Source organism: Carassius gibelio, chromosome B3 (genome assembly GCF_023724105.1).
Source record: "Carassius gibelio isolate Cgi1373 ecotype wild population from Czech Republic chromosome B3, carGib1.2-hapl.c, whole genome shotgun sequence".
Classification (NCBI taxonomy): Eukaryota; Metazoa; Chordata; class Actinopteri; order Cypriniformes; family Cyprinidae; genus Carassius; species Carassius gibelio.
Genome location: NC_068398.1, coordinates 10,508,882 through 10,520,742, shown reverse-complemented (window position 1 = coordinate 10,520,742; position 11,861 = coordinate 10,508,882). Strand labels below are relative to the sequence as shown.

At 39.2% G+C, this 11,861-nt stretch overlaps 1 protein-coding gene across 6 annotated transcripts in view; it reads left to right on the top strand.

The window, feature by feature from the left end:
- The first annotated feature begins 503 nt into the window (after window positions 1-503).
- LOC127953278 (protein sidekick-2-like) overlaps window positions 504-11,861 on the top strand; it is a 128,738-nt gene continuing 117,380 nt past the window's right edge. For all 6 annotated transcript variants that reach the window (XM_052552312.1, XM_052552311.1, XM_052552309.1 and 3 more), the window contains exon 1: window positions 504-1,092. In XM_052552312.1, coding sequence (XP_052408272.1) covers window positions 951-1,092 — 142 coding nt within the window. In that variant the 5' untranslated portion in view covers window positions 504-950. The remainder of the gene's footprint in view (window positions 1,093-11,861) is intronic.

Below are 11,861 nucleotides of genomic sequence, written 5' to 3'. Positions count from 1 at the left end.
CTTACACTGAGCCTGCGGTCTCACGGAGAGAGTCGGGTGAGAGAGAGGGAGAGAAAGAAAGAGAGCCACTAATAATAATGTTGCTCTATGAGCTTGTGCTCTCTTGGCAAGCAGAGAACTTGCACTGTGGAGTTACAAGGAGTTTTAATTCTGGCATCCTGTGGGAAACTGTGGACAGCTTGAACTAATTGCAACTCTCTACTAATTAAGAAAACGTTCATAGATAAGCAGAGCTCGCTGCCTGTTTGAGTAAAACACCCTTGGCATTTTCGTAAACATGGTCTCGCCGCAGTATGAACATCCAAATTTTGAATGATGCTGGATGGACCTATTATAAACATAAATACGTCGTAATAGGAAGATGCGGTTCTTCCATCCACCGCGTGGTGGCGACATCCCGCAGTGAAGCAGTTCGCCTTCAGTCCTGAGTTATCAGACACTCAAACATTGTTGCTCGCGGTACCTAAAGGACACGGACACTGCATTTTTGGGGGGAGTACATCCAAGATTCCGGACGGAATATTCCTCATCGAGTCTCCACTACTTCACCCCTTACTTTTTTTCCAGCAGTGGCTTTAGTGTCTTTTTAAAAGCATCCACTTCGAGAGATGCTTCATGACGCGCAGGGATGCAGCGGAATCGTTCCTTTGAAAGCAAATCATTGAATTGATCTGAACCCAGTTGACAAAGGTTTCTGAGATTAAACAATTCTTATTGCCTAACTTTTTGTAGATAAAAAATAATAAAAGAAAAAAAGATTGTCATGTGAAGTCGTGCTGTTTATGCAGTTCTTAAACTTTGCTTCATCGGACTTTGCAGCAGTTTATTGGTGCCTGACGCGTAAAGACTGATTTATAGACTCCTCCTCATTAAGCGCCGATTTGGGACGCACGGGAGCGACGCGCTCAGTGTCTCGCATCGCTTTGGGGAAACCGGGACTACGGCGCAACATGTATCCAGCGCGGCGCGGGCGAACGCGTGCTGCGGACTCACAGACGCGTCGGAGCATCATGTCAAGGCGCGCGTTAACTCTGAAGCGGAGCGCCGGATGGATTCTGATGTTTTCATTCATCACTAATACTTGGGCGCAAGGTAAGCGTCTCCGATCTTATTGTGACCCCTGAGACTCCGAGCTGCGAGTCACTGATGTGTGGGATCTGTGGAAAGAATCCTTACTGAATGCTAATGGAATTCCAGTCATAATTTGGAACCAATTCTAACGGGACCAAACACGAATCCTATTAGAATCAAAAGAAGCATAGCGGTTAAAATGAAATCTCCAGATTGTTTCCACGATTTCAACTTATCCAGATATTAAGGTCACTTCAAAATTATTATAGCAATACTATCAGTATTCCTTTGAGAATAAAGCATTCATTATTTAACAGTGAAGTTTGTAATTTTAGTAGGATATTTGCCGCTGTGAATTTGTTGGTGATAAACATCTATCTCAGCTAAATTGTGATCAGACCATAGAAAATGACATAAATACCAAAATGCAATAATGGATGCCAGCTTTTGTCAAGAAATGGTGTGTGTCAAGCTGAAAGAAAATTCCAATTACCATGCTGTCTTGGCCATTTGGTGGACAGAAATACAATGTTCTGCTCATATTTGGCCAATTTGAGAGAATTGTTGTCAGATTAACAGTAATGTTAATCTATGGTAATGTTCCACCATGTCAGTTCATATACCGTTAAATAAATTCAACATCTAAAGAGAGCTTTGTGAAAGAATAATGCATTTTCTATATATTTGAAATATTTTTTTAGTAAACTAATAAATGAATACTTACTCTATTGATTATTTTGAGAAGAAGCTGTATAAAGTTATTGTGAAAAAATTAATCTTATTATATATATATATATCTATGTGTGTGTGTGTGTGTGTGTGTGTGGGTGGGTGGGTGTGTGTGTGTGTGTGTTTAAAGAAAATTAAATGAATACAGTCAAGTTCTGGTTTGAAATAACATTTGCTCTTTTCTAAAAGGTATTCCTCCATTATAGCAATCAATGATTATAAATAAGCTAAATAAATAAAATCATGCATATGTGCAAGAGAGACAACATGTTGATTTTAATGACTTGTTGAGCAACTAAATAAACATGCATTGCTAACTAAATGAATAAAGAACGAAATTAACATAATTGCATCAATCTGATATTCATCTCCCAGACTGTCATACCATCGCTCGTTTGTCCAGTTCGCTCCTAAGGGGATTTTACCTTTTGACAAGGTGTTCTGCTCTGTCTACGGGGGGCATTTCTCATCTATTAGCTGCTGTAAAAATGGCCTCGGCATCCGCAGGCAGATGGCTGATATACAGCCCAGCGATCCATCCTGGTTGACAGATCTTAAAGCACTGGCACTGGTGATTCATTCACTGTGAAGAGGCATGGATAGGCTGAGGTGCATCTGATAATTACAATGCCCTAAGCATTGGAGTGCTAAAAGCAGCATGATCCTTGAGCATGTCAGCCTTTGAACAGCCACACTGGCGTATAAATGTACCCCTATCTTATCTATGAAGCCTTCAGCCATCCCCTATTATACATAGCACAGTGTTGCTGACACTTATTAGCATCCTGTCATAGAGCGTTTGCATACTCTAGCATGCTATAGACAAGCTGTGTCCTATGTTTGTTTAGAGCTGTTGAGGGCAGCTTTGTTTTTCCTCATATTGATCAGATCCCTGTTTTCATCCTTAAGTGTACTTTCAATGCCCTTGGACAGCTTTAAGGGAGCTTAGCGGTGACTAAAAGGAAACCCAGCACTTTGGTCAATAGGTAGAAAAAGCTCTCTGAACCCTTTTCACCTCAAGTCTTTCTCTGGTGATCAATTGCTTGGCTCCACTTAAAGCTGCCAGACCTTGTACTGTAGGTCCAAGTGACCAAATGGGTACCTGTCACAGAGGGTGGCAAGAAGAAGCAGCAGCAAGTCGGAGGCTCTTTCCTTTAGGGAGGGTGGCATTAACCACCATCGAGGAGCGACCAACCACTGATGCCCAACGTTACCCCCACAGGGCCTCTGTATTTGTTCTGAAGCTTCCTGCTAATGAGTATCAGCGTGACTGGTGCACAGGGTACGGCAGAATGGGATCCGTCATCCCTGCGGAGGGTGGGGAACACAGAGTATGCCATAAATTAGGAAGGCTCAGAAACCGAAGAGGTCTCTTGGGAAGAAGAGGTGTCATGTGCTTGTTTTTCCATCCGAAGGCTGTATATGATTCTCGTGCTGTGTTTAACAGCGATCCGGACTCTAATTCCACCGGGATACCTGATAGAGTCCGCTAAAAGAGACGGCTCCAACAGTGTGACACTTATTTTGCACTCATTGAAAAGCAGAAATCCCCTTCGTGAGGCTGACCACCTTTGGAGAGTGCTACCATTAAACCCGTGCTCAAATGCCTTCCGAACACTGAGGAAAAGCATGGGAATGCCCTAGAACATTTGTGTGTGTGCGGACAGTTTATTCCTTGGACTTTCAACTAATCCTGATTGTTGTATTGGATTTTCGAAACCGTGTCTTTGTGGCACTTTGTTGCATCATATGACAGCTGTCAGCCATCTTTACATCTTCTGATTATATTTGATAATCCTCCATGCTTACAAAAATGAATTCGGGTGGAATCCACATTAAAACGGCCTGCTCTGTTGTTTAAGCAGGATAACGTGTGCGCACAGGCGTATGTCAAGACGCCAACAGTCGACAGTCACGCAAGTCTGACCGAGGAAAAGCTCCAGGAAATTCGAGCTGCTGTCGCGGTAGTTTAAATTCGCCACCATGCGGATGTTCCCCTCCTTTGAGGGCACCAGTAAAAGCTTGTTCCCATATGAACACATGGGACTCGAGCGCTGTTATTTGATGTCCCAGATGGGCCATAATGAGCATGGAAGACCACAGCTCCCTAGATGCCCTGTCATAATTATGTGCCCGTGCACCGGTTGTGGCATATTTATCTGTACGCGCCGTGACACTTATTTAATTAAACGTCTTTGAAGCAAGGTCCCGGCATGGCAACAGATGTCTCGTGAATATTTGACAAAACGCTTGCCGTTTTCTGCAAGCCCTGGCTGCGACAGCCCCAATGCAAGGCCCCCAGGTGAAACAGACTGACAGCCCAGTTCTTGCGATCCCACGCCGTCTAACGCAGTAGCTCTTCCTCGTCCCCCGCCACTGCAGTCTGCTGATGTTTATTCATACAGCCAGTAAACCAAGGAACGAATAAATGGCTCGAAATGAGGCCCGTCGACCTCTGCAGGGCTCCACCTGTTTTTTCATTACTAGATGTCAAACTTTGCTTCTTATCAGAGCGGTGGCTCACGTTAATCTGCCTCGAGACCAGACCAGACCGGTAGCCTAATATTAGAGAACCTGTATACTGACTGTACGAAGCCTGTATCTCTCTCCAGGAGGCTTTTAAACAGACCCGTTCGAGCGGTAAAACTGTTTGGATAGTGCAGAATGGAAATATAATCAGATAAGTTTAGACTTTAGGGCCCCTGTCTAGTAATTGCTGTGGGCCTGAGGGGGTATGACTGTCAGTGTTTGTGTGAGGCCAACGAGAGTCAGATCTAGCACTGCATCCATGAAATGCAGGCTCCTAATGCAGTCCCCGAGAAGATCCGGCTGTTTGCTATCCATTCGTTGCGAGCGCTCGAAAGAAGCCGTTTCATTATTCTACCACAAATGAATGTCTTTTTGTATTATACCACTCGAATGCCATTTTTATCGGGGTTTGATTCTGTCTCAGTAGTCAGTTGGTGCAAACAAGGATTAATCCATGATGCTTTTTTAAATTCTGCGTTAAACCAAATCCTGTGAATATCTACAAACATCATTTGGCTCCGGAATTTGAGGCTGGCTCCAATCAGTAAGGAAGCAGTTTTCTGTCAACGACCAGCTGCTGAAAGCTGCTCGCTTGATGATGATAATGAGAACCCTTAAGTTTGTAATCGCCTACTCGCTTAATATTGCTACAGTGTTCAGTTTTACTACAACATTATTTATGTCGAGAACATATAAATGTTTATTCACAGTTGCTGAGGCAAAGTGTTCAATTTACGGCCTCAGTATGTATCACATCTATTCATTGCATGGCACTTAAAGGTAGATGCTGGTTGTGTAGTTGAAGGTTGTTGCTGTGTAATGTTTACTCAATAGTCAATGTTTCTATGAAATACCAGGAATGATCTTCAGGAGCTGACGATGACTTACATGTTGTGTTGTTCAGCCTTTTTTTGAATGCTGGTCTACATTGTGAGATGTTGATAACAAGGTGTTTTTGTTCAAAAGGCTTGGTTTGCAAACTAGACTAGCACCAAACCAGCATAGAAATCATGCTGGTCTAAACTAGACTTGTCTGCAGGGTTTAACTGAGTCACTCTGATGACAGAGTCTTGAATCTGACCATCTAAATGGGTATAAGATTAATGACATTGCTGAAATTAGGGACCCTTGTTAGTAAAATAAGATATTGTACAAGACGAAAATTCAATGATAAAATCTGTTAAAAAATACACCAGTGTTTAAAAAAAAAAGACAGAAAAAAGTGTCTTCCTGTCAGAATCACAGTTTGCGCTGCTCGATAGTTGCATGAGTGAGCTATTTATTTCTAGTGTACTCATTCAAAACATCTTTTCACTGTTCTGTTCCAAGTCAAATTAATAATCATAATTTACTTAAGTGCAGTGTTTGGCAGGCTGATAAATTGTTTGCTGTTGGCACAAATTTGCCTTTGAACCTGGAATAATAGGTGAACAAAACTTTCCAAAAATTACTAGATTTTAATTTGAACATAAACATACATTCTATATACAAAAGTATTTTCGCTGCATTTTGAAATGTACAGCTACATTACATGAAATGATAAATGAAACATTGCACAACACTGCAGTTTGTTTCTTGTTGTACAAATACTGTACATAACAATGACATTTCAAAGTCACTTAAAGAAAAAATTCTGCTGCCTATTAATAGTTAATAAGGTCGTTAAGTTTAGGTATGGAGTTGTGGTGCAGTAGGTGATTGTCTTGAGAATTTTTTTTTGTTATGATGGTTGAAAGTCTCTTCATATCCCGACAGTAATCATTAAGTGGTCTAGATGTATTTATATTTATTTTTATATTCTGTGAAAGACATAGGAAATGTTTGTCGAATCAAAGTTTCCTACCTTAAGGTCAACATATGTATATGCATTCCTCTGCGCACCCTGTTCGCGCAGACAGGATTTGTCCTCATGTGTTCACGTACACTGTGCAGACAGAGCGAGAATGGCTGGATAGCATCAACAACCTTATCTTCCTCCCTGGTACTGTAGTACTTTTACTAACTGTACTATAAAGTTTTCTCACTGGTGAATAACACGATTTATTGGATTAATGTTGTCACTGGTCATCTGATCTGTGCTCCTTTATGCGTTCAGGGGGCGTGGTTTGGATGGCGATTTCAGGGAGGGAGGGACGTTCTCTTTCAGTGCTATCCGAGCCTTCGAAAAACAGAGTTGCGACACTCCCGTAGACTGCATAGGAACTTTGGAATGCGGAAGTAAAGCGTGTCGTGGAGCAGCCAATAGTTCCAAACACTGATAGTTCCAGCGCTGAACTCCACACTTTTCAATGTTTCTGAAGTACGGTCGCTGGTAAGTTGATGAAATTACTGTATTTTTGACATTTGAACGCGTTAGCCAACCTCTCATGAATCTATATAATAGTGGTATTTTATGTAGCCAGCGTTTTTAATGTTTATTGGAGGTAGGTAGACTCTTAATTGCTGCTAGCTTAAGTAACAAACACTTAACTAATATTAGCTACCGTAATCTGATGTTGGGCGACATTTACCTCAAATTTTCTTCAAGTTCGTTGGCATACAACGTTTATCATCGGTTATTAGATTTTTTGTTAAAGTGATTAACACTTGTTAGCGACTGTATTAGTACACCTGATTACAATTGACTTATTTATTTATTTATTTATTTATTTTTTCTAGCTCAACTAGATAACATTGCTAGCTTGTATCTAGCAAGGTTTTTCCTTGGTTAATTTAGTAATTGAAGTTACACAGTGCATTGTGATGATAGGATATGTAGCATACATGTGGCAGATCCCAGCAATAAAAAGTGTAATTGCAAAAAGAAAGATTATTCATCTATTTTTCAATTGAAGAGGCTGACATGTGAAACCATTTGAGACTGACTTTTGACCAAAAAACTGAAGTCATGATTTTAATAGTTGTTATTTAGAATACAGTGGAAGAATTTTTGTAAATATGAAGTATTTTTAGATGACATTTAATTTTACAATATTTCACTTTTTTACTCACATTATCACAACTGGGTGAGGAACAGCCAAACTCAACTAACAAGGTTGCTGAAGACAGTTTACTGTGAAAAAAACATATACCACGGCAAGACGCAGCAACAAGACACAGATGTTCTGCCCTAGCTCTGATGAAGAAGCACAAAGAAATTGAGGACTGGTCAAGAAACTTGCCTTCTGCAGCAGATGAAAGGCACATCATGCTTACTTGCCTTGCAATCGGAAGATGTCCAGCAGTACCATCAGCTCAGAGCTGCAGAAAACTGTGGGACCCTAGTATACCCATCTATTGTCTGGAGAAGTCTGGTCAGAAGTGGCTGGCCAGTTCATAGGAAGAAGATTTTAAGACAACTCTGATTCACTTTTTTTTATTCACTTTTTTTTGGGATATATAGATATAGATATACACACAATCACACCGACACCTGAATGTTTGCTGGCAGGTGCATTGGACATTGAGAATATTTCAAAGAGTAAAGAAAAAAAAATTGGTTATGAAGGTCACCAACAAGACAGTGTGTTTCAATAAACGTTTCATATTTTTTGCAATTTACTGCAGCGTGTAGGATTTGACTTTAAATGATGTACTGCAACAAGACCTAACTGCAACCAAAATGCAACATTGTGAAATGTTGTTGAAATGTTTCGTGCTTGCTTGGATGCCAGCCACCATATCATTCAATTTGATTGGTTAATGACTACATACAAAACTGACCCTGTTTACTTAATTCTCTGTTTACTCTTTAGCCGCTTATTCTCTATTTTTTGAGTGAAAACAAGTGATCAATCTGTTTACTGAAGAAATACTTAATCTGTGGTAACTGAAAGAAAACAAGTCAAAAATCTGAATCCATTATTTTGTAGTAATATCGCATAACAAGACAATTATGAGCATGTTTTTGTAAGCTGGTCTTTTTTCTTTTTTTTTTTTACTGGGAACACCACAAGTGTATAGGTTCAAAAAAATAGAAATCCAAAAACAACTTTTTTGTTTTTGTATTTTTATTTTTTCGAACCTTGGTACACTTGTGGTGTACCCAGTAAAAAAAAAAAGAAAAAAATACATAAAAAGACCAGCTTACAAAAAAGTGCTCATAAATATCTCAAAACAAGTTGTTATACCCTGTGTCAACAGAATCAGTAGTTTTTAGTCCAGTGCAATACAAGATGTTTGCATATTCTGAAATGCATTTCCATTATTTTGACATAATAAAAATTATTTTTTCTGTACCTGAGCTCAAATCAATCTACAAACCAACATAAGCTGCAATAGAATCTTTACAATTCTGTTTTGCAGGCAGACCATTTGATATTTAAGGTGTGTGGAAACAGAAGCTGAATGCTGTAAGATTGAATGCTTGATGAGATGGATGTCAATAATGAAATCCCTGCCTTTGGAGGAAACTCATTATTTCAGGGATAGTTTAAATAAAAGAGCATCAGTGTGAGTGAATTTGGTTTTCATTTTCTGTTTGTTTACTGCAGCAGAGAGGGGGAAATGCCGGTGGTATTACAGGCTTAATAAACGTTCTGCATGTGCATTTGCTTCAAGATAATTTTTCAAGAAATTCGGGGCCAATTTTGCTCAAGTCAAAGTGTAAATGGCTGGTGTGTCCTTATGAAGTCTTTATTTTGTGAAGGCTGTTTCTGTATATCTGCAATGCACAGCGAGAGTCTTCTGAAGAGACCTTGGCCACTGACATGCTCAGTGTAGAAACGAAATTAGCAAATCTTTCAAAGCGATCTGGTCATGGCAGAATTGCTTTGGAAAGGAAGAAAATGTGATGAAAATCTGACAAAGTGTCATTTTCCTTCTGCATACAAGCTTGTTTCAAGCCTCTGGGCTGTTCAGTGTAAACATTTAAACAACAGAAAGCTTGACTGAAGGGAAACAGCAGCTAGAAACAAAGCCCTCTACATCTTTTCCCTTATTCAGCGTCATCCTCCTGGGAAACTGGGAGTGCATTCTTGTGTTGTGAATAAAATAGCAAAGTGGCAACACGACCGTATGATAGAAACATTGATAGGAAGATTGAAAAGGGGGGAGGTGGAGGGGTTAGAGGAAAGCAAAGGAGATGCAAGCCTCGTTTTCTTCTGAAAAGCTCCAGCGCTATGAATCCATTTATGCGCACAAAAGACTGAGCTCTATTGTTCTGGCCATACGTGCTCAAAAAAGGTGCTCAATCCAAGCCCGGGCAATCATAACATGGATAATTTTACCCATAAAACCCACAAAACAATCTTGCTCTCCGTTCATCAGAGAGCTATCTCTCTGTAACACAAAAAGCACTCAACACAGAGCTCTGCTGCAAAGCATTTTGAGTGGTCTTTTACAGATTTCGGGGATTTCGCCTTAAAGATCCAGTAAATTTGGAGTTTTTCTGGCTTTTAGTACAGATCTGTAAAAAGTGTCAACAGACCTTTTGTACATACAGTATATATGTTCTTTAAATGTACACTCTTTCCCTTACAAGAAAATGGACCAAAAACATTGTTTTTTCTTGCCCCTAAATGTAGACATAATGTGTTGAGGATAATGTTTTGTAAGTAATGTTTTGAGGCCCTTTTATGAGGACAAAAGCGATGAAGTTTCATATAATAATACAGGTGTAACAGATGTAAAAAGAAATGCAAAATCATAGCATTACAAGGATATATTTGGAAAATTATGAAAATTAAATAGCATCAGTTTAACATTTGCAGAGATATTTAGAAATGCCAATTTCATTTTCATAATTTTATGATTTTACATTTGCAATCTTGATGCAAAATGTTACAACTAATTTTGTAGTGTGTTGAAATGCACTAAATAGCAATGTAATTACATTGTTACATATACACATTATTACATATGAGTACATATATACAGTTAAGATCAATATTAAATATTAAACACAAATGTTGAAATTTGGTTTTGGTTTGGTTTTTGTAATTTCTATCCATCCCTCCATCCATCCATCCATCCATCCATCCATCCACAGTATTGTTTCTGAAACGTTTTTAGAACAATAAACAATAGGAATTCATCATTTTTAATTGCTTTAAAGTTTTTGTCAGAATGCAAGTATAAATATGAATATCTCTTAGCAAGTGCTAAATTTAATTTAGACTGAGCCCTTTGATGTGTCCTTAACCACAATTGGGGTTTTAATCGGATAAAGGTCACTATAAAATGACCTGTTTTGGATCCTGATTGCAGATCCACAATCTCCTTAGGACCTTCCAATGTGTCGTCACCATTAGTGACTGGAAGACGTTTCTGAAAGCGCGGCACACCCAGCGTGGCTGTGGGTGAAAATGTTTCAGATTGTGAAGTTGTCTCCTGTCCCATCACCCCCCTCCTCCTCCTCCCCAGCACTCTTCCCTCCATCCTTTGGCAGTCGGCCTGGACATTTGGCTGGCTGCGAGCCCCTGGCTGCATCTCAATGCCTTGTGCTGGGTATTGATTAGTACAAACGCTGAGCTCTCCCCACCAGCACAGACTCAGTACGTGCGAGAATGTGTGGCTGTTTGATGTCACTTGTGTTTCTCTGTCTCCCATCTCGTTTGCACTTCTTCAAATGCTAGCGACGTAGCGAGCGGCCCTGCAGCTGTCTCGTGCGCTTGATGTTTCTTTGCATCGCACCTTGCTTGCACAACAAATTGACTGCCGCTTTGAGGTGGAAACTCACGAGCCCTTGGTGTGTTTCTGAAACTGGTATGTGTGTGTTCATATGTATTCGTGAGTGTACTTGTACAAGGAATGTGGAGAATATATAAATGTTGATTCACTGATCGCTCTCGCTACAAAAGTTCCTACGCTCACAGGTTCGCTATTTATCCCGTATAGTCAGTCGTGGCATTAAAAGGAGAGAGTTCACCCAAAAAAGAAAATCCTGTCACTATTTACTGAACCTCATGTTGTTTTAAACCCACATGCTGTTTGCTGGAATTCAGAAAGAGAAATCTGAATTGTTACGAAGTTCATTTGCATACAACAAGATTACATACATTAATGTGTCAAGCTCCAAAAATCAACAAAAATATCAAAATTTACCCATGTAGCACTGAATACGTTCAATTTTCTTTATACAGCTTTAAAAGACTTAACATACTTAAAAACAAAAATCACACAAGTTGATTCTTTAAAACTTTTATTTTATAATATATTTCAGTGCACGTATTAATATGCTGTTGAACACACTCCTTTAATTAAAAATAAAGTTTTAATATAAATATTAACGATTTAAATTTAGAACAGTGATAATTGGCTTTAAATTACTTCTTAAGTAAACATTAAACCTTAACATAAAAGTAATTATTCAAGTCAATAATAAAGCATATTTGTTGGTATAGTCTTAACTGCATGATGATTAAATAAATCTTTAATTAAATAATGATTCTTCAAATGAGAGGACTCATTAAAGCTACTAAAAATATACATTCCCTTCTTAATAATATTGTTGTGTATATCCTTTCTTAATATTGATGACAATAACAACAGCATGTCTCTCAGGCTGCACATACAATACCCTTTTTTTCTGTTACTTTTGATGTCACAGATTA